The sequence below is a fragment of the Caloenas nicobarica genome, chromosome 2 (genome assembly GCF_036013445.1).
Source record: "Caloenas nicobarica isolate bCalNic1 chromosome 2, bCalNic1.hap1, whole genome shotgun sequence".
Classification (NCBI taxonomy): domain Eukaryota; kingdom Metazoa; phylum Chordata; class Aves; order Columbiformes; family Columbidae; genus Caloenas; species Caloenas nicobarica.
In genome coordinates, this window is record NC_088246.1 from 39,585,717 (window position 1) to 39,609,977 (window position 24,261).

At 34.8% G+C, this 24,261-nt stretch overlaps 1 protein-coding gene across 1 annotated transcript in view; it reads left to right on the plus strand.

Annotated features, from left to right (window-relative positions):
• KCNH8 (potassium voltage-gated channel subfamily H member 8) overlaps nucleotides 1-24,261 on the plus strand; it is a 189,685-nt gene that overhangs the window by 83,290 nt on the left and 82,134 nt on the right. The window contains exons 4-5 of the mRNA XM_065628355.1: nucleotides 11,360-11,487; nucleotides 14,157-14,397. Coding sequence (XP_065484427.1) covers nucleotides 11,360-11,487; nucleotides 14,157-14,397 — 369 coding nt within the window. The remainder of the gene's footprint in view (nucleotides 1-11,359; nucleotides 11,488-14,156; nucleotides 14,398-24,261) is intronic.

Below are 24,261 nucleotides of genomic sequence, written 5' to 3' on the forward strand. Positions count from 1 at the left end.
TGTTGCACATTTAAAAACTAATACTCTTCCTACTGTGTACTGACAGAGGAACACACTTATGCATAGCTACATTACACCAGCCCATTCAATTGCTATAAGCTTATGAATATTAACATTTGGCCGTATTGTGCTAATGCTCTAGAGCGCAATCCCAAAACTTGGTTGTTTCTTCCCTTTATACTAATTTTAAAACCACAACAGTCATACCGTGGTGATATTTGTTTGCATCATGGTGACAGAAAGTAGCGCTTTGTGTGGGGCTTTGCCAAATATACTGTTTTATATAATATAGTGAGATAAGAAACTGGATTTAACCATTTATTCAAAATATTTACAAACAATTTCAGCATTTTAATCTTATGTAAATCTTCTTAGTGGTACAATGATACATTTAATGATACGTTAGCACTTTCAGTAACATTCAAATTCTTCCTGTGCAGAGTGATTCACTAGTCCTCCACTGGTGAACATCATCTTATGGTTGTCATAGAATTCCCAGTACAAGCTATACAACTGACTCAGTATCTGACATTTCAGAATGTTTACCATCTAAGTATTTGGTTCTTCTTTACTTAGACTACAGCTACTGCCAGGCATATAGGATGTACCTTGTATTAACAGAAAAGAGAGTTTGCATTTTGATTAAAGGTATTGAAGATCTTTTTTGATGTTCAGTAGTCAACATGCATTGCAAAGTGATTGATACACATTATCAGACCTTATTTTTACAGTAAATACTCATTAGAAGATAATTTTATTTTTTCAAAGATTACTGAATTTGTCTTTTCAAAAATCAGGCAACCTATAAACCTGAAGTTGAAAGCCAGCTCTTGCTGCAATATAATTGCCATTATACAGTTTTCTTTTGCCTTTTTGGCGTATCACTTGCAGTTAGATTGTGCATGGAAAGGAGAATTTAGATGTAAATGTGCTCAGTGTGAAGCTCTTCTGCCCATGCAAGGCTGTTGTATTAACTTTCATTTCAGTCTGTCTCCTCACTGTTCTATCAAGAACATGATTTTATAATTTGTATAGACCATAAATAGCCACATTTCACTTCCTTTTAATTTCTAACTTCCTTAGAAACCTTATCTAACAAAATTCCTTCATGTTCCTTTTCTCCTAAGTCTGCCTTGGACTCCTCGACATTCCAATGACACTCTATAGTAATACACTCTCACTGGTTGTGCCTCCAAAAGTCTTCTCCAGACTCGTTTGTCCTCATGTCTTTCCTACCTTTGATACTGTTTGTTTCATCTGCAAAATCTTGTTCTCCTTGTACTTGTATGATGACATCTTCCTGAGCTTTTTCTCCTGGTTTAATGGCCTCTCTTCTTGTGGATTGTCTTTTTACCTTTGCAGACCTCAGGAGCTCATACCCTCTTTGATTTTCTGCAGACCTATTCTTATCTATTTTATCTCATCTGTTCACACAACTTCCATTGCTCCTTTGTGCCAATGCATCATGCAAAAGTCCACTTTTTTGCCTGATTTCCCTTTACTCAGCCCAAATGTCACATGCTGTCTGTGACCTTTTCTTTTGAAAGTCTCATTCTAAACACAAATTTAACATAACTTTTTCTGCTTTTCTTCTGTATAAAAGTTTCCAGTGAAATCAGCCCTATGAGCCAACGGGAAGAGCAGACTTTTTCTGAGACTTTCATAGGAAAAACACAAAAAAAATTTACATGAGAAGTTTGGCAGTCTTTGAGAAATGCTGTGACAGTCAGTAACTCTCATATGGCTTCTTTGGTTTGGTTTGGTTATTTTCAAGTTAATTTACCATCCTTTTCCTTCACCTCCACATCCCTTTTAATTGCAATGTTCTTAGGGGCCTCAGCTTTTTGATAGTGTTAATTTGCTTTCAACAATATGTTTCCCCTACCTGTAAGTTTATTGTAGAAATACACTCTTCTTTCCATCTGCCTAATAATACCTATAATAACTTGCTGTTGTGAAAAGCAACTCTACAGCTATTCTTCCTAAATTTGGACTCTTTAATCAAATTGATGGTCTTTCCAATATACAGGAAGAGGTTTTGGTTTTTTTGTTTGGTTGGTTTTTGGTGGGTTTTTTTTTTTTGCTTGTTTGCTTGGGGTTTTTTTAAATTAAAAAAAATTATTCCTTCAGAAACTGTTTCTTCAACAGTTTTGTGGGACACGTTTTACTATCCTTACCTATGAAGAGGTACATTTTGGTAAACTGGTTATGAGTTCCATCGTCCTTTTGGAGGAAAACTGATTAAGCCGAAAATACCAAACTACAAATCTGGACTCCAATATGGTATGGCTGGGTCAGTGTTTTTTCATTTCTGTGTATGAAATATCCATAATACAACTGGACACATGATGAAAGTTAGTAAGATTACAAGAATCCAGATAGGAAAATAAGAAATTAAATTAGTCTGCAAGTATTTTTAATCTGTAATATCTATGCAAATAAGTAATAATTTGCGTTCTATTCATGTAGAGTGCTACTGTTACAATCACTGCTAAAATTCTCCTGTTGAATACAACTAATTCAAAAAAGTTTCCTTCAACCTTTATCATTAATAAGGGTTTTTTTGTTTGGTTGGTTTTAATTTGAGAAAAATTTTAGCTCTTTGTTTGAAAACAATTATTGTAAGACAGATTTTCTCAACTTTATTCCAACTTCATGCTTTGGATCACAACCCTCTGAGCCCAGGAGTTCAGTCAGTTGTCAGTCCACCTCACCACCTCCTCACTTGTTTATTGGTCATCATCTTCCCATATTGTTCCTGGTTTGAAGGCCTCCTTGCCAGATTGGCCTGCCTGTTGGCAAAGATGCTTTTCTCCTTCTATTGAATGTGATTTAAAAGCTGGACTACACTCTTTCCCACCACAGATTTAACTCAGATGCAGTGTAATGGTTTAGCTGGCTAGCTTTTTCTGGCTTCTTATCAATCCTTAGGTCTATATGAATTTCTAAGAAAACAGATTTATTTTGATTACACATCATTTGTTGGAGGGAGAGGTTGTTCTTTTCAGTGTGCCAGAAGTGAAATACCATGTGCCAACCATTTTTCATTCCAGATTTTTATGTAAAATTGCCTGGTGGGTGCAGGGATGGGCTCTTCTTCTAAGAAATTCTGTAATGTGCACTTTGATTTATTCTGTTTAATTACTGTCTCAGCTACTTTGTGATTGCTCAAGCCACAGCAGCAAATATTCAGGGAACAACTTTTCATTTTAAAGCTCTATATGCCTGTCAGGAGGCAGGAAATAGAGAGAGGGATGTATAGTCACCTAGATGTATGTATTCAAAGCAGATAAAATTGTTCAGGATGCATGGAGCATCATGAGTTCTGCCAATGGAGGAGGTGATAGAAGCACAGTTTTACCCCAACTTTTCCACTACCCAAAGGAAGAATGAATTGGGGAAGCCTTTATTCTACAATGATTCAGTTACCTCTTGTCTAGGATGACTTTACTTCTGGCTGACCATCAAATTAGGAAGGATCTGTGTCTCTTCTGCTTTTAGTAAAGAGAAACTTCTTTTTTCCTGGTCAGTGGATGAGAGTGTAAACACTTTTCCTTAGAAATCAAGTTATCAAATTGGGGGGAGTTGTTTGTTTAGAGTTTTTTGGTTTGTTTTTCAGTTTGTTGCTTTTCTGTTGTTTGGACTAGGTTGATGGTGGACTTATTGGAAAATATCTTAAGATTTTCCTTTTAGAGTTTGCTAGTTCAACCATGCAAGACTGACAACAAAAAGCATGGAAGAAGGAAGGAATATGTTCAGTAATTTTGTTGCCAATTAGAAGAGCTCCTCAGAGTTGTGTGTGTGGTAGGTGATTTTTTGAGGAGAATAGGGCGTGTTTTTTGAGGAGGTAGAGAGTATGCAAACCTTTGTACATAAATGTCTTATTTCTATGGAAAAAAATCTTAAAAGGAAGAAATGTCTTTAAAGACTCACAGGTCTAGACACAATCTGATGTCTTACATTTTATTAATTAAGAGACCATGAGGACTAGAATGCATACCGTACATGTACTTTGTGTTCAGAAACACAAATAAAGGGAACTGAACCATTTGAGAATTCACCTGTAATTGTAGTTATACTGAAGGCAATTTTTGCTGTAGCTCCTCAGAGTGACTCTGAGGTCCTATAAAAACTCAGCAAATAAGACCTATTACAGGTGAGTTTTGCCTACCTGTAGCAACAACAGTCTTGGAACTGCCACCCACCCACCCTACCTTGTATAATTAAGATTGTAAAAGAGTTCTGCTTTATGACCAGTCACTTTTCATAGTCTGAAAATCTCATTCCTTGAGAGATAATCAGAGATACTGTCTGGTTGTTCTAATAACCACACAAAACATATACAGAGACATTATATGTTTTTGAACTTATATAAATGTCGACTCTTTAAACTATATATTAAAGCTATTTCCCCTCTGTTTTACTTCTGGACAAGTTGCAATGACTACAAAGCATTTTTATAGGTGACCAACCTGGTTCTGAATAGTAGATAAATATATCAAGAAAACAAGTCTTCATTATCAGAGGACTCACTTTCATTACAGGATAGAAATTATTCAGGTGTATATATTACTATTTTCATTTAAGTGAGTAAGGTTGCTCTTTACTATCAACTTCTGTGCAATTTTTTTAAGTAATTTGTGCAAAGAAGAATTATTCTGAAATTATGATCAACTCAGATTATAAATAACCTTCCTCAAATATTCTGGAGGACAAAATATCAGTAAATAAAGTATGTGATTAAATTAATGGATTTAAAGGAATGAAGAAAACCTTTAGGTTCAGTGAGATAATGTCCTTAAATACTGCATCCTTGCACAGAAAGTCAGACATTAACATTTGCTTAAGTCAATCAAACTTTTCTCAGTGACTTAAATTATTAGAAATATTTAAGCTCTAGGGTCTTTTAAAAATATTTCCAATATTCTCTGTACTATTACAGTTATGGTTTTCGTTCATAATGATAAATGAGCTTATAATTTTAGTATGAGCTAACATTCACTGTGGGAAATGCAACCTGTTCCTGGCAATAAGTCACATCAAAAAACAACTGAAAGAATAAGTGATGACCCAGCTGTAAATTCAACAGTAAATTTTATTTTGTAAGAACTACATGTGACCACTCCATTTAAATCAATAGACACCTTTCAAAATTGGTGGCATAATGAAAATGATAATTTTCCCTCTGGTGAGACAACTCTCTATAATTGTGTAGTGATAAGCTGACAAATAAACTATTTTTACACTATTATAAAATAGTTATTTTTTAGTTGGAATATTTTACTTTACTATAAGACATTCTTTACCTTTTTAGGTAAAACCTGGAAGAAGTCAGCAGTATTAATAAATAGGGAAATAGCTTGAAGTCAGTTCACCTTCAGAATTCTGCTGAATCTCAGTCTGCTAGAAGCAGTTGAAGAAAGGTGTGTCTGCTTGGATTTTTTTTTTTTTTTTTTTTAGTTCTGAATTTTATGACACAGGCCCAAATACTGGCATCTAAAAAAGATGATGTATTTATTTATTTAGAAATGGTCACCCCTCAACCACCAAAATGGAGATGGAGAAAGAACCTTTCTTCAGGTCTTTGTTTGTCTTTCCCTCCCTTTCTTTTTTTCTTAATGGTAGAAGACTTGGCAGCCTAAAATGTGGTTAAGGATTTCTTATCTCATAAGCATACCATGTTTAAAGGTCTTTCAGATCCATGAAACAGTAGTACTAATGTATTCTATTGCTTCTTTTGTCTGCCTGTTCACAGCTGAATTTTCTCTGAAGGCACAATATAAAATTGATGAAAATCATACAATTGATTCTGTGTAAAATTGGTCCTTTAAGAAATATTCTGTAATAATGTTTACAGTTTTTCATCTGGTATGTGCGTTAAGTACATCTTCTTATTGAATCAGTTAATCAGTTAACAGAATAAAAAAACGGCTAGAGGCTAGCCTGGATCCACCATACAGCTAATAGTTCTGCGAATATTCAGTTGTTGTTGACAGAAAGAATGTGTCATGCAACTGACAGACCTCCTGCAGCCTGTTGCCCATGGTAGTGCTTTTATTCTGTCATTAACACCAAAGCAGGCTTTTGTCACTTTACTGACAACTGCTGGTGTGCTGTCCCCAGAGAATAGTTTCTGAAAGTTAGCTAAAGGGTTTTTAAAAGCCTAGAAAAATTCATGCAGGCCTTCCATACAATCTGTTTCTGAGGTTTTTTTCAGTTAGTTGAGAATATTTGTGTATTGCTTTATGCCCATTTTCTCCTTTGGAATTTATTTTGGTTTGGTTTTTTTTGTTGGTTTGGTTTTTTGTGGTTCTTTGTGGGGTTTTTTATTGTTTGCTTTGTTTTGCGGTTTTGGTTTTTTTGGTGGTTTTTTTTTTGGGGGGGGTGGTTTTTTTGAGGGCTACATATGAAATGTGTTTTGATGTAATGATACTTAATATGATTAAGTACCATTGTGTTTCCAGTAGACACCATTGCATTTATTTTATGTCATGTGGGCTATTCATGGGTGTCTATGCAAAGATCACACTTTCTACTGTGGTTTTCCTTACTATATGATGCAAGTAATGAGAGTTTCTCAAGACTTGTATTTAAAGGACAAAAAGTCTTGATTGCAATTCCTAGAGGAAGCTTTTTATAGATAGAGGTGTAAGATTAATAATGGAGAAATTTTTTAGTAAATGGCTCATTGAACTCAGGATCAAAAAGGAACAGTTCAGCATTTGTATCGCAGGTAACATCATCTCACTGTGCAGTTGGGCTAAATGGCTGGGTTATGACACCCTCGAGAATTATACAGGAAAGGTAACAGGTGAGGTTTATTTCCCTGCCTGATTTCAGAGTACAGCATAGGAGAGATCCTGTAGGTACATGAACATGCCACTCCCTCTGTGTTTGGAGGAAGGGAGGGTCCAACCATCAGTAGTTCGAAGTCACAATGTTAGCCCAGTTACTACCCCTTTTCACAGTGCTCCAGAGCCTACATATAGCAGCATCATGGATCTCTTCATGTCTGTCCGTATCTAGACACTTCTTAGCAATGAAGAAATTCCATTTGTCCCATTCTTTGTTCTTGTTGCTGTTGAAAAGGAAATCCAGTTCATAAGTTCAGAAAGATATTATTTCTATGACAAATTTTCTTAGGTGGGAGCTGGCATTACCTGCCATTTCCTCTCACGATTGACTTTAGCTTTATAAACAATGAAATAAGTAAAAATGTCCTTAGCCACTCTGTTAACTTATCCAGTCCTCTCAGTAAAATGTTAGTAGAATAAAAATTTTGCCTATTTATTCCTCATACTAACTCCTGGATCTCAAAAGAGCTAAGAAGTTATCTCATCATTTTACGCAAACCTACTTATAAAAGTGTACACTACACTATTAAATAAACCTATTTTTTTTTCCAGACAGCAGCTACTGTAGGGTTTACTGTCCAAGTAAATCTGGAGCCATCTGATTGTAGCATACTGCTTTTCTTCAGAACTCTTCCTTGCAAAGTGTTTAAAGATTTTCTTTCCCTACTTTTGTCCACATGGACAGTCAGGTTTGCTGCATGCCATGACTTGAGATGGTCATATTTATACTATTTGAAAATTGCAGAAATATTGCTATGAGGTCCAAGTCTGCAGCCTCGCAGCCTTTAGGATAACTCTGTGCCATTGGGTTTTAGTAGAACTGCTTTCTGTGAATAAAGTTACTCAGGTGTACATGTTTTTGCAGGACTAAACCCTCAGACTACTTTACCTTGCTTGGTCCTCCTAATTCATGTATTTTCAGTATATTGTGCTCTGGGTTAAAGGAAAAAAAAAAAAAAAAGAAAAAAATTTTCTTGGATATTCCTGCATAATACAAATGAGATGCTAGATATTAATTTTATTTTTTTGCATCCACACACACTTGTATAGAAAACTTTCTGTGTTAATGATCCATGATCAGATGGAGATGATTCCATACAAGTGCATGTTGGGCATTTAATCATGCCAGAGGGAAATCTAGGTAGAGGTTTCAATTAATGCATATTCTGTTGTGATAATGCATAACCTGAGGAAAAAGTAACAGCAGTTCTTTCAAAGGGATACAAATTAATGCTGTGAAAAATGAGGAAATATACCAGGGCTGTGAGATTTTTTTGTTACTAATGTGCAAACATTCTGACCAGAGCAGGTTAGCTTATTTCGGTATTTGGAAAAAGATGCATTTCATGGTCTCACTCATGCCATAGCTTGTTTGCTATGGAGTGTGCATAATGCTTCCGAGTCACATCAGAGTTACTCAGTGTAGACAGCCTGAGCCTACTGCACAAGAACATAATGGTGGTTCTGCTTGTATGTGGTGCATTTACTTCTCAAGGAAGTTCCTATACTTCACAATTAAAGCCAAGCACAGAGGTAGAGACAGAACAAGAGCAGGCTGGTATTCACGTGCAATCTGCTCATGCCTGTGAAAGAGTTCCTGGGCCATGAGCTGGTTCTTGTCACGCTCTCAGCTGTCCTGAGAAGGAAGGTCCTCAAGAGCTGTCGGGCTGCAATGGGCTCCCTGACCATGTGTTGAGCATCCCTCCTCCAGGTCCGGCTCTTCCTCAGGAAGGACTTGTGATATCTTTTATTTGTTACCACCTGAACTTCATGACTGAAAGAACAGCATGAGTCTGATCTCTCATTTGATGATTTCAAACTTTATTTTACATTTTAAGGACTTAAATGTATCATACTTTATCTGAGGAATGAGAACATTATAAACCATAAAATATTCTGGACTATATCCAGTGTTATGCTCTGACTACTCTGATGCGCTTTGAAGAAAAAAATACATAAATTTGGGTTTAATTTGGTCAGTTTTCTGTTCTTTTGCATTGATAAGGCAGCATATACCTAGTAGAGCTTACCAGAATTTGTCAGGTTTTATTTTTCTGATTTATACCTAAGGAGTAGATTAATTTTTTTTCCAAAGGGACAAGAAAAGACCGATGCTTCCACTTTCCATTAACTTTAAGAGGAAGACTGATGCCCCATGTTCTTATAAAACCACAAATAGAAAAGCGAACAGTTACAAAGGTACCTCTGTCTGATTGTGCTTTTTTACAGTAACCTTCCCTTACAAGATTGTAAGAACTCTTAAACCATTATGAAACTAATGTTAAGATTGGCAAAGAGGTGTTGTTAGTTTCTTTTCTTAGAAAAGACTTCTGAGATTGTCATATGTGATGGTTGTGGTGCTATATCTGATCTCATTTGAAAGAAAAAGCAACACAGAAGAACAGCAAGAAGAGTTAAAAAACTAATTATCACTTTTCTGATCAAAGAAAAGGGAAGATAAGACTAAATTGCAAAGCATCCTTTATAAGAGCTATTTTTGGGGGAGGACTATCTTCACAGAGGAAGGAGTGTGTAGAAGCACCAGGAAATAGAGCCCCAAATCTGAGCTTTTTTTAGAACAGTGATTTCTCACAGTATTTGGGGAGATGATAAAACCTTTTGATTTTAAGCACAGGGTAAAAATAAAACAGCTGTATTTAAAGTTACTTTCTTCTTATGAATGGATTTACTATTGTATCTTTTTCCTAAGAACAGCCATGAAAAGACAAAAGCAAGTCTGTCGGGTACATCAGGTATTTTTTAAGAACCAGAAAGAAAGAATCCGTAAACTGAGTATGACAGGAAAGGAATGAAGGTTAAAGGCAATAATCACACAAATACAAGCTGAACAACATAGTTTACTAAGAATCAGGATTATCTCTTTTCCTAAAAGCACTTGGAAGATCAGAAAGTAGGACAATTCATGGATGTCATTCAATGGTTTACGTTATAAGGTGTTGACGCATGCTTCAATGATGGCATTGTCCGATGGTATCTTATCTGCATAGGCAACTCATATTTTTTTTCACTGCTAATAAATACAATTAAAAAACCTTTAACATTCGGTTTGAGTTTTGAATGGTTTAATGATTGAGAGATGAAAATTTAAAAATAACATGTTCATTTAGATGAGTATTTTCTGAAATAGTCAATTTTGTTTTACCTCTCTTTGTAGCTGACACCTGTATTTGCTGCAGCTCTTTAAATCACCTACAGGCACCCAAGTTGGAGATGGGGAAGTACAAGGCTTTTCTGTCTGCCTCCTACAGCTTTGGAGTAGCTATTTAGTTTTGCATTGCAACATTCTTCTCTTCCTTTTTTATTTTATTTTCTTTTTTTTCTCCTTCTTCTTCTTCCTGACATGTAAAAATCCTCAGCTGGAGGGGGATCTTGAATGCATTACCTGAAATTACTTCTTCACCAAGAAGTTTGCAAAGTTTAGCTTCCTATACTTTTTGTTATGTACAGTTTTGTTCTGCAGAGCCAAAAATACACCAGTCTTCTGTAATTCAGAATTTTTTTTTTTTTTTTTTTGCTTTTCTACACAGGTTTCAAGATGTAGCTATTTTTCTCATTGTTAATTTCTGGCTCTGCTAATTAGGTTTTGGGTTTTCCCCCCCTTAATTTGTATGCATTGAATTGGCTTTAATTAAACTTGTTTGACAGACTCCTTCTTCCTTTATTTCCATAATTCCTATTTTTCTTAATCCTGACACATCACGAAATGTCTGCTTTCTTTTACTCTGGCATCACTTCAGTGTAATTCCATCAGAGTCAGTGAAGTTACTTTGAATTTGTTGCTGTATAAGCAAGAAAAATAAATGATCCCATGATTGACAATTACAGATGTCTGAATGGAGGGAAAAACCACAAACCTTTCCAAAATGGTGTTCAGTCTTTACTCTTAATGAATTTCATGTCACCAAGGAATGTGTCAAATGATAATACCAGTGACCATGTGGTGGGAAAAGAAATCTAAATGCGTGAATATAAGAATTGGATATTACTAATGAGCAAGCTTGCTAATTAGCATTTTGTGACATAATGAAAGCCTACTACCAGTTAGATTCTTTGTTTTTAAAAAGTATTCCACAAGAGATTTTTGAGGTTTTTTTTCCCCCTGAAATAGAGAGTAGGAACACCTTAAGGACACTTTAAGTAGTTGCTCTTAGCCATGCTTGACTCTGGCCAGCAATCACTATTTCATTTTCTGAAACAGCAAAGAGTACATTTTTCTTATCTGTGAAATCATACCTTGTAATTAATTGCTTCTGAGTTGTGTGAAGGTATTTTAGAATTAAAACAAAACAGTGATTTTTATTTGCCCTTCAAGAGAGGGATTTTGTTTTCTTAAATGCAAAAGATTAAACAAAATTAAGAAAAAGCGTGTATAATCTTTAAATGTAGCCCTACTTCTGCCAAAGTCTAAAATGTCAATAGTTCAGCTCCCAAAGGTTAAAGTACCATTTACTGATGTTTAATGCGCTCTCACATCTGTTCTGCAGAAAAATGGAAAGGAAGAGGAAGAGCGGGGTCACATTTTGAGTCAGCGCGAAGACGGAGTAGAGCTGTCCTTTATCATATCTCTGGACATCTACAAAGAAGAGAGAAGAACAAATTAAAAATTAATAATGTAGGTGTAATTTTTTAAAAAGTGTAGTCTTTCTACTGTCATTTTTTTTTAAGTGCTGTAGAAGGTCAGTGAGTACATGAGATATGTCCTAGACATAATTTTACAGTAACAAAAGCAGTAAAGTTCAGTTCACTGAAGTGCAGTTCTGCCTACTATGGTATCTATTACACTTCATACAGCAAGACTGTATGTTTAGCCATACTGTAAACAGATATTTATTTAACCCCAGGAAAGCAATATTATAAAATTTCTCAGAACCTAATTTTAGGTTCCAGTTTACCTTACCATCCCAATTATTTCATTCCAATAATTACTATTTGCCAAAAACATAATGAAGAAACTCAAGCTGAAAATCTCTATGCTGTGTAAGCTTCAGAATGTCACACTTCATTTAGGCAACTTTTCATGTGACTGCCTCCAACTTTGTGGAGAGTAAATGTATCTTTTCATATCCTAGTTGAAGTAGTAAAGTTTCCTTCTTTAAATTATTTCTGTGTTCCCATAGTAACTATAACTAATGAGTAAGTTCATAAACACCCTGTGAATGTGGCAAAAAACAAATCGAACAATAGATAAAACCAAAAATATAGCAGCAGAAAGACTTGTAAGGAAATATGCTTAGGAGAAAGAATAACTCTCCTGCTCTATGGAGCTATGTTTCAGCAGAAAAGTTAAGGCAGAGAAAAACTAGAGATGCGTATGAAATCCGTATGTACATATAAAAATTTGGTAGAATAATATGTGAGAGCACGTCCTAACAGTGAGACCCTATAATTATTTGAAGCAGGAGAGCAAAAAGATACAGTTTTTCTTAAAATCTCGGAACAGTATTTAGTTTCTTTATTCTATATCATTAGCATCAAAAAGCTAAAATCTTAGACAGAGCCACAAGAAGAAAATGGTTGGGTTTTGTTGTGTGGTGGTGGTTTTTGTTTTGTTTTGGTTTTATGTGGTTAGGGGGAGGATGGAAGACAGAGATGATCTACCACTGGGCATGTTCCTTTTGTTAGTTACCAAAATTAAGCACCAGGGTAGATACATCCCCCTAGGCATATTATTACTTTACAAATTAAAAGCAGAAAGAACTTGTTATAGATTAAGGACATGAAAATACACAGCAGGTATATGCCTCGAAGGGCATACAGTCATTTGCATTGAATATAAATGCTAAATGTTAACAAATGTTACCTGTTGAAAGAGTGTAAAAAAATTAACAAAGAAGAAAAATAGCTTGCAAAATTTAACCAGGTCTTCCAGTGATATTTTCATAGTATAGTGATATTTTTTTAGGAAGGTGACTTTTAAATAGATTTTGGTGACTTTCCTGTACTGTCAAAATCCTAGTGCAGATGATATTATACTGCTTTAAAACATTTGTTGTCAGACTAGTTTACTACCTTTAGTGCCTAGATTTTTGGAGCTATGAATTGGAAGCCATAAGAGGAACATTTTCTTCTCTGTGATTAAAAATGGGCTGATGCTAACAACAAAGGCAGTTTAGTCCCTAAGATTCGTGAATGAGAACCAAGAATGGAGAAGGCAAGGATGTCACTATTTCAAAGGAAACACACAAAGAGAAAGCTTGTGACAGGCAAGGCGAATGTAATTAAGTATGCAGTCATGCAATTGTTGCCTTTTTATATTCAAGATCAGAAGTAATCTTACCTTGCTGCATACACAATATTGTTTTGTGAGGCTCTACATTACTGGAACAGCATTAACCAGGACCACAATGACAGTGAGCAAGAATTTTCTTAGTAAATAATACAAGACATTTCATGTACCACATGCTGCTTTCCAGGAGGGTAGGTGTTTTTGTTAAAGCTCTGAAAGATGAGAGCTAAGAATTTATAAAACTGGTGCTTAAGACTGAAATCTTTGTTGCAAAGACCTTTGCTGGTTAGATGACAAAGACTCAAGACACGTGACAAAGCTAGATATAGTCTAACATTGAAGGCAATCTGTTCTGAAGCCGTATTACGATGGGTCTGCACTAGTAATTTGGTTTAGGTAAAGAGTTCAACTTTAAAGAGGGTCATAAAGTTATTCCAGCTAATAGCGCTTTGGTCCATAGCAGTCTCGGGCACATGAACTGGATTCCCTCAGCTGAAACTAAACCAGGAGAGTTGTTCCAGGTACTAACAGCTATTCAGTCGACAGGACGAGGCTAGAGTTAGTCTGAAACAACCTCTTCGTAACTCTAAAGTATGCATAGGAAGGATGTTTTGTTTTCAGAACCATCTATTCCTTTCCGTATGTATATTCCTATTTGCAGTACTATGTCCTCATGTATACAAAGCTTTAACATATATTTCCAGCAGAAAAACATTGCTCTTCAATCAGAATTCACCCAACAGAGGAAGAAATAGTTTGCCAGATTCAGTCCTGTCCTCATTCTATTAATATTTAATCTGCTCCTTATTAATCCTTTTCCTGCCCCAACGTTCACAAAAGTTATTCCATCAACAAAACCATCTGTCTAAGTAAGTGCAAGGATTACATTAGAAAAAAAATTAGCATTAGTTCTTGCCTGCATATGAGTATGTTGTATTTCGTTATGCTTAAAAAAGCAAAACAAAACAAAACAGCCGATGGCTGCATTGGAGGAAATGTGTCTGTATGATCAAATTACTGTTTTGTCTTATTTCATTTTTTTCTCTCTTTTTCAGAATGTTTTTGTAGATAAACCAGCATTTCCAGAATACAAAGTTTCAGATGCAAAAAAATCCAAATTCATACTGTTGCATTTTAGCACTTTTAAAGCTGGCTGGGACTGGCTTATTTTACTGGCAACGTTTTATGTTGCTGTGACTGTACCTTACAATGTTTGCTTTATTGGCCATGATGAGCTGTCTACGACTCGAAGCACAACTGTCAGTGACATTGCAGTGGAAATTCTTTTTATCATCGGTAAGATAATTTTGGCATTTGTTTGGGATCTCTTTTTTAACATTTAAGGTTTTCACACAATGTATACTATAGAAAAGGAAATAATAATCACTTTTGGGATTTTAAAGAAAATAAATTCTAACTGTATAGTTTGAGTTCTTATCCGAACTTTTTTTTTCTTTTTTTTAACTTTAAATTGATTCAGGTAGTCCTGCTGTTACTCAAAAGGGTCTTTTGACCTCAACAAAGGTTGAAAATGTTTCACCCTGTGGATACCGAAAACCTTCCCAATGTGCCCTGGAATTACTACAGTGTGGTTCATAACGTACTTTTTATTTTTCTATTACCTTTCACAAACTCTTAGAAGACCGATGGACACCAGTTGCAAATCACTAGATTTTAGAAACTAATGGCATAAGATTAAAACTCATACTGCAATAATACAAATGTACAATATCAGTATGCTATACTGGCAACCGGGATAGAATTTAAAAGGTTGCAGCTTGTCATCTGCTCCATTCTCTAAACTTCTTGTCTCAATGATCCATTTAATTCTTATATCTTTAAGGAATAAAAAGAAGACAAGGCCATATCTACTAGTGGCCTTGCAGCAAATCTGTGTCTTTTTTTAATTATCCTTTTTTTAAATTTCTTTGTGAATATAGAAAAGAATGCCTGACTAGAGTCACACAGATTTTTCCCCAAGTTCTTATAATACTACTCAGTATGGTCACACAAACAATTGCTCCGATCTCTTAATAACATGCAGGTGGAGAAGCTATTATTTTAAAGAAATAAGCAAAGTTGAGTATGTCTTTCTTGAATACGAAAAGGCTTAGGATGAGTTCTAAGAGAGAAAGAAAATGTACAAAATAAAATCATCCTCAGATTTGAAACTTCTTTTCTACTTTACTTTTCCGATTTTTTTCCTGAAAAAAGGTATCTTATCTCATATATTAATGTTATGATCTTCTCTAGGACAACTAAAGAAAACAGAAGCTTCTAAACACTAAGGAACAACCCAGAATGTCTTTAGTTTAACAGAAGTTTGTCTTACGAAAAGTTTGAGAAGTTTATTCCATTTCTCTGACAGCTTTACTGTAGACAGTAAGACTAGCAGGTGATGTGGCTGATGGAAGAATCAGGTGTTATGATGGATAAATATTTGTGTTTCCACCTTTGGACATTGATCTGTCATTAGGTTTAAGGTCTAATCTTCCTCTTTTACACTTACTGTTAGATCTTGGTGGACTATCTCATGTTAATGCAAGCAATTCACATTCAATGATACCCAAGCATTGCAATAAGAAAACTACGTTTTGCTATGCAGATCATCGAGGATCAACTTTTGTCTTGTGTTAAAAGAGCAAAGTTATGACTCTAGTCAGTCATAAATGTCTCCATGTTCCATTTTAAGGAATACAAAATGAAATAATTACACTTGATCTACCTGAGTGTCTTTATAAAAACAGTAGACTCAAGGTTACAATATTTTGATAATGACTGTATCCTTCACCCCACACTGATGTAGATAACTGGTTTGTGTTATGAATGGGTTTATCAGAATCTGAGCACAAAAGAATATACTCTGTATCAAACTGTTTTATGTACTGTGGTATTCATTTGAAGCAAGACAGATGGTGCACTGCTCCGTGCTTTTATGTTTATTTTCTTTGCAGGAAATATGTACTACTTATATCAGTAAGTAAAAAGCAGTGGTATCTCTATGATCAACAGATAATCAAAATGAAGTAGATTTTCTGTAAATTTTACTTCATATTTTTCTGGTTAGATTCTTAGGTCTATAACCCAGGAAATCAAACTGTAGTTTAACTGAATATATTCAAAGAAAAAAAAAGAAAAAAGTGTCTAATATACTAGAAAAGACTCCTTTGCATAGTTATGCTACTGGTAACCACAAACACTGTGCTGTAGCATACCAGTATTCCTCCCCCACAGTTTCAATAATGGCTCAATTTTCCACGAAGTTGTTGTTTCTACAATTATTATCTATTTTTAAATTTGTGGCTCTATGGAAAGATTTATGGAGTATTTTCAGGACATTCTTATACTGCATTTAAATCTCTGCAGTGAATTCAAAGAAAACAGCATGTTTATAGTCACCTCTCAATGGTCCTTTGTTCGTTAAAATGTTGAATTAATATGTCTCAGAACATGTGTAACTCTATTGAAAAGAGTAAGGTTGACAACATGCATAAATTTTAAGCACAAGTTTCAGGGCACTTTTGCACTGTGGCTCTGACAAGCACAACTTTGATATGTGTGCTCTGAGAAGTGTCAATGAGAAAAGTTGAGTAGAATTCTTTTTATGATGCTGCCGTCTCAGAAAGTCACTGGGGACATCTGTCTGAGATGGGGCCTTCAGCTGTGTGATGGCTCTGTAATCCTGGATTGAGATATCACAACTCCATAAACAGACTGGAGAAAAATAGTCTATCTGCTTTCATTTTATTTGGATATTTCCTAATATTCCTTTTACACACATAACTTGCATAAACCTTCCTTTGGACTTCACAAAGCCTTTGTTTTTAGCTGTCATCAAAGGGAGTGAAGATATGACAATAAAAGGAAGAGATGTCTGCAGATCCATTCAAGGGACATAATAGGGTAGAGGCTAAAGATTTTCTTTAAGCAGAAGCGTGGCTTATCCAATTTGTGAGTTAGCATATGCTTGAGCATGATAAAAATACATACGGAAGTGTTCTCCTGACTTGGGGTGCTTATAAGTAAAAGTGTTGATCTGGATTAAATTATTAATGACAAAAGCACGTATCTAGCTAGAGTTTTGCTGCTTTAGCCTTTAAAGTTCTCTAAAACATAAACAGAAGACAAGCAATAATAATAACAACGCATTTTGTGATGTCTTTGTGGAAGATGTTAGAGAGGGAAGATAATTAAGGCTTCCCAAATTAGGTTAAAATTATTTTTCACTTGATGTTTTCTGTATATATTAGTGCTTTGATAAGTTGTGTGATGTGATGTTTGAGTGTACTTTCAGATTTCTTTTCATCTGTAATGTGTGCAAACCTTCCCTAACATTATCTTGTAAATAAATATTTGACTTCTTCTATCTAATGATAGTGTAAAACTAGTTAAGTTTTAATTTTTTTTTTTTTACTGTTTCATGTATCTTAAAATCATAAAGAGGTGGAGATTAAAAGTTTTTAACATTAATGTATTTAAGCAAGCACATAAATTGTCTTAGAAAGTGTTTCAGCTGGTGAGTGATATTACCTGCTTTATTGCACTATTTACTTCAAAATTTATGTCCCTTATTTTTTGCATAGGCAGTAGCTGAGTCCTTCATTTGTAGATAGATATGTCTGGGTGGCTAAAGTTGCAATATTTCTAAGAAGCACAATGGATCTTGGTTATATTTCTATAATATTTGTAAAGCTTTCTCTCTTTTGGAGAGGAGAGCTGGGATAATCTCCAAGTTCAATCCATTTTATTAATAGTTTCCTCCTGATTGCATAACGTTTACTCTTCCACAACTATCCAGTGTAGTGCTTTTCTTTCAGCAACTGTTTCATTCTAATTTTCATTCAGATATTGCCTTGTTGTTGTTGTTGTTCATTTTTAGTATGTTATTGAACACCTTAATTGAAGAAAGTAACATTACTGGAAAAATTATCAATTATCAATACTTTTTTGCTAAATTCTCAGACTCACAGGACTATTCGAATAGGATGTCTTCAACAGGAGTTGAGATCGATGAGATAGTTCAGAGAAGATATGTATAGGCTTTCAGGGTAATGGTAATACATTATTTGCTGGATAAAATCGAAGGTGTCTAAGTATTTTGTCTCCTAAAGTGACTAGGAACAACTGTAAAGAGAAGAGCTATAAAAATAAGTGACCTTTAACTTTTCATTTTAATTTTTTATTTGTGGATTGTCCACTCTCTGGTGGAAGGTAGAAAACCTTGGGTACTGATTATAACTATAAAATTATGCTCTTTATAAACATACTGGCAACAGCAATTTTAAGTCATGTTCTACAACATACTCCTTTGCCTACCTGTGGAAAACAAAACAAAACACACCTATCCCTTCCTCCGCTCTCTCCCCACACATGGTCATCTGAACACTTTATCTTTTAAGAGAGAAAATTGATCATGGATACTAAGATCGCTTCTCCTTCTATGTGTATCTGTCTCGTTAAATATTATTTAACAAAGTGTTTTAACAGCAGTTTCAGTTTTTAAAAGCAGCATGTTCAGAAGCCCTAAAGCTGTGATTTGTATTCCATGACACTGTGGACTAAAGAGACTTGTTGGCCCATTGGTGTCTATCACAAATGTAAATGACTCAAAATCTTTCCAAAAGAGTCTTAAAACATATGAAGCCCTTGAGTCTCAGATGTTTAATATTTAGAGAGATAAAAATATGGTACAAACCCATTAGAAATTCATATCATCATTCATGACTTACACGGTCATTCAAGTGTGTATATTATTTTATCGAAAATGATATATGTTAGACAAAATTTGTTGGAATTAGGTGAGATAATGTTAAATGCTATAGATTTTATTAGGTTGCTTTAAATCAGAAGGTTTGTTTTCTTTTTTCTCTCATGTTCTTTTTCATTGTTATAATGTTCATCATTTAATATCTTTACAAGTGCATAGAAGGTCATATAAAGCAATATCTGGGTCACGGGGACCTCACTTCTAAGCCTCGTGCATTTTGAATGGAAATAGCAGTGTTTTGGACCATGTTTTAGAGAGTTTGCTCTCAGACCCTAATATGCTAAAATTCAGGTTTACACCGAGTGATTGGTTTGAATTTGTCCCTGGGAATTTATCTCATCTCTGAGCATCAAATGGTTTCATCTGTGAATACATATGAACAAAACATGAAACTGGATACAGTGATTGTTGATACACCAAATATTAGGGAGCAAAGGTCAAAATAAGTTGTTCATGGACTATGGATTACCTACTAATGTAAATAAATAATACAAAATGTTTATGTTGAAAAACAATAATAAATTTCCTAAAGATTCTCACTTAAAGCGTCACACTGAAGTGGCCAGGACCACTATTAATATGTTAGAAATTTTTCCAATAACCTTCCTTATATACCCTTGTAAGAACAAATACTAGTCTGCACACAAGGTGCTGCTTCCAAGCACAAAAATATCCACCTGGACATAAATAATTTCAAAGTGATCATTTCCATGGAAATATTTCTGTATCTTCAGGTAGATGCAGATAAATGTTACGATAACAGAGGCACCTAGAAAATTTGACTTCTATCAGCTCTGCTGACTCCTCTTCATCTGCAGAGGTGTGATGTCATTTTACACATCATTAGCCAGCTTCTCACAGAAGCTTGTAGATCTAACCGAAATGTTAAGAAATCACTGCCCCAAAATGTTGCTTACTACTCCTGAAGTTGGGAGGTACCTTACAGTTAAGACAAGAACACTGCTCATCCGAGCATTCCTGCTTTTGCTGAGGCTAAAATGAATGACTGAAACTACTGGTGGACTGGTTACGAGAAGGGATCCTTATGTATTGTGCCATGTACCATCAAAGTTAAAGGTAAAATCCAAGAAACAAGTACTTATAGAAGTACTGAACAGGCTCCATTCTGAAATCTGATTTTGTGAAGGAATACCTAAAACAAACCAAGTGGTTCATGTAGGATAAAGGCCTTTAAAAAAAACCCCCGCATGCAGGGTGATGGGAACTTCACGGTTATAGGCTGAAATATGCAGCATTTACCATATATAACTCCTTACTATTCTAGGGAGAGCTCTGTAGGCAGCTTATAACTGGGTCAAGATATTCTGCATCTGTGCTTCTGGCAAATATAGTCACTGTTCCACTTCTTGGCTGTCCTAAATGAATCTCTTCAGACAGATTATTTTTCTTTCCTACCTCTTATTTTGCAATGAGACTTATAACATAGGAGTGACAGGCTTCTGAGCACTTAATAGTGCTAAGAGCACTTAAGAACTGACTCTTCATCTCTTTTGTCTAAGCTGTGGTGCTACTGTAAGATAAAAAACAAACAAAAAAGAAAGCAGTGTGACAAATCTTTTGTAACACCTATAGTCAATTCATACATTGAGAAATGCTGTAGTAATAGTTTTGTATGTAATTTTCGCTCCACTATATTTCCATTCAAAAGGCATACAAAGTTAACACTACGCTGTTATACAGAATATGACTGACTGCATTATAGCTACAATCAGACAAAATTCGTATTTCGGTTTACTATCCTACAATATGATGGTAAAACAACACTCTGTCTTTCAGTAGGATTAAAGTGTTTTAATTAACCACCTAGGTCATTTCCAAGGAATGCTTAGATGCCTAACAATCTACCATACTTTTTGTGAGCTTTCATGTGGTCTATTTCTTTTTTTTTTTAATGAATTTTGGATAATAACCTATGTATGTGAATTGTTGTCAAGCTGCATGAGATAATTTCTGAGAAAAATATTTCAGGTTTCCCCCTTGGAACTGGTCAAAAAGTTTTAAGTGCACAAAGCAGTTGTCACATTACCCACTGAATGTTTTGACTTGTTTAATCTTTTCATTTTTGTCTTCAGCATTTGTGTAAAGTGAACTGCGCTCATGAAATACCTAACTGCATTTGCTTCATACACATTGAATTTAGTGAAAAATTAAGTCATATGACTGATGCTGCTTCACTCTTTGGAATAGCTTATTTCTGCAGGTTCTATTAAGAAAATTACCCATGTAGAAACTGTCACACTTCTTCAGTCACAAATACTATCTTCTTTTAAAAGCAGAGGTAGTAGTTCATTACTCAGGAATATTTTTAGTTCTTTGCTCTTTTTTAAAGACTCCAAACTCTGTATGTTGTTTCACAGAAAAGTCGATATAATACATTTTTGTTTGTCAATATGTTCATGGATAGAGTCTGTTTTTAAAAGGTAGAACATAGTTTATAGAAAAGAAAATATTTCCAGTGTTCAGTATGTTATTACAATTGTCACTATATGTGATGTTTTTCTGGTGTATCAGCTACTGTAGAACTGAGGTTAGCTAATGCCTGTTTAACACCCTTATAGTTAAGGATAGCAACTTGAACAGTGAACTCAAAAGGCTGAAAATCAAGGCAGCAGATAAAATAATTTAATTTTTTATTTTTTAATTTTGTGGTCTTTTGTTCAGTTTCATGATGTTGGGATTTGAATTCGTGGCTCTCAGCACAGTAAAGAGTTGCAGTTAAATCCCCCGCTTTAACGTTGGTATGCTGGCATTCTGTGTGTCCCAGGATGCCCCCAGTAACAGGTACAGCAGGCTAAATATGGTGTTTGGTAGAGCATACCATGATAGTGCATTAACACTGACCATACTATACTGCTGGAGGGAGTGACTATGGTTACCACAATAACCATTTGAACCACTAATGCCTTCAGATTTCGGGTTTTTAAATTAATGGATAATTTACCCAAGTAAAAGAGTATTTCCGCTTGGGTATGACTTCAATATCCCATTACCGTCCACTGTGAGAACAAATAGTAAGGAAGAGCAAATCAGTTTGTCAGTTACAGATGGATTTGGGGAATCAGTTCTGCTATGAGCCGTCATACCTGAAAATAGATCTTGCTCCAACAAAATCACTAAACACGTTGTCAGTTTGTCAAACTGTAATGAAACGAGGCTGAGAACATACATCACAGCACTGCCTTAGAGCAGGGACCGTAGCACTCCCCATGTGCTATATAGTGACAGGCATCTTAGTGTCCAATACTAAATAAACTCCTTTCACTGGAGAAATTTGATGGGCAAAATAACTTAATGAATTCAATGGCAACTTCAACAGAACGAACCCTAAGAATCATATACACTTTGCATTAGCAGAACATCTTTTTCAGAGGTCTATCGTATTATGTGAATGTCATATACTTGTGCTGAGGATTTTAAGAATTTGTAGCTTTAAACTATTTTTCCATTGTTCATCTGAATGCTAGTCATCCAGCTAAAGCCACAAGACCTCTAAAAAGGAGCTTTTTTGGATGGAGGTGTAATGTGTCGCTGAAATGCGGTTCCCAATCTCTGTGACTAGCCACACAAACCAAATAAGGTTGTTTCCACAATGTTCTAAAGTGCTAATGGCCAGGAGAAAACATTACTGAGGATTGCACCCAAGGAAAAATAGGAGAGGTATACTTGATAGCCAAATTTTACCATTTTAAATGTACTCTTGGTTAATGACTAATTCTAATTCTTTTACGTCATTTTCTTTAATGCTCCTCAATAAGACTATTTTATTCTCTTTAAGATGTGGAAGGGAACAAATGTTTCTGCTTAACAAAATGCCATCTTGATGGTACAATGATGGCTTTTGATATTTCCTTTTAGATTTCAAGTCCATTGGGAACTGCAGTTTGTATCTTGGGATATCTCATCTCTAACTTCTAGCACTATAAAATTTGAGCTGGCTTCTTCCTTCTCTCTGTTACCTGTGTCAACACAACACATCTGAGATTTCAGTTATATGTAGTTTTATGTGACCTTTCAGATCATTAATATTCTGATAAGAAAAATTTTGAGCATCTAATTCAATCCTAAATATAACACATTTTATTTAGTCCAGGTATTAATATTAATTCCAATTAGCTGTGTTTGGCTAAGACATGTTTTCCTGAAGGACATCAGCTCTTCTTCAAAGATCTCAGAAAAAGGAAAACCCAAAACTCTACTCAACTATTGCTTGTAAATTGAATATTTCTTTATTTTTTTCATCAACCTGCAGAAGTGACATCTTGTTAAGTGTTTAGTAGTACTGGTTTAAAACATTACTACCTGCTGATTCTTAGTTAGGATACACTGGATTGTAATTTAGCATGTGATATGATACAAACGTGCTTTGCTGCTCCATTCCAATATTAGATAAGAAGTATTTATCGAATACATATATTTTTTCTCCAATATTATTAATAGCTTCTCTCATAATGGGATGTCACGAGTACAAAGGGACTAAAGTTGCCAATTGGCATTTCTTTCCTAATACATCTAAAACTCTAATTTGCCTTTATACTGTCTGCCAGTGATTTCTTTCTGTTTCCCAAACAGGTCTAGATTTTCACATCAAATTTTCCATAGTTTATATTGATTGTTACTTAATATCTGTTCACCATTTGTTATCTTTCTTAAAAAGAAAAAAAAAGTCTGTCCTTCAGCAGCTGCAATAGGCTGTTATAAAGACTTATTATTTTGTAATATATTATCGTTTATTTAATTGATTATATATTATGTATTTATTATATAAAACCCCTACATTTAATTTATTTTGTTACCTAATCTCTTTTGGTGGTTTTTTTTTTTTCTTATACACTTTATTTCACTTCATAATAGTCTAGATTCCTAATCAACAGGTATAAAATAAGCATTACTTTCTCTTCCTGTATAAAACCAATACCATCTCACTTACCTTATCATGCCAGCATCTAAAAGAAAAATCATCAAGCTAATCGTGGTAACACACATTTTGGAGGGATATGTTGTGTTGAAAAATCCCACTTCAATTTGAATAAGTTGTTCCTTGGAGATTTACTAGGAACCTCTAGGTTTATAGCAGCATTATAACAGAAAAAAGAAGAGTTTATATAGGGACAGATAAATTGTTCTTCAAGCAATATAACACTAACATTTCCTGGAATCTTTCCTAAAAGCTCTCTGGCCAGATTCTAATACCATTATCCATATATAATTAAATAACATTGACTCAAATAATCAAATAGATCAAAGAGCTTGGACCTTGGGAAAAGTATTGCTAGCTAAAGACAATCAATGTGAAATCACATAAAGGAAGATGACAAAAAAAATAAAAGAAATAGGAGAAGAGTCAGTTATGTCATCAAAAAGAGGGAAGTGGT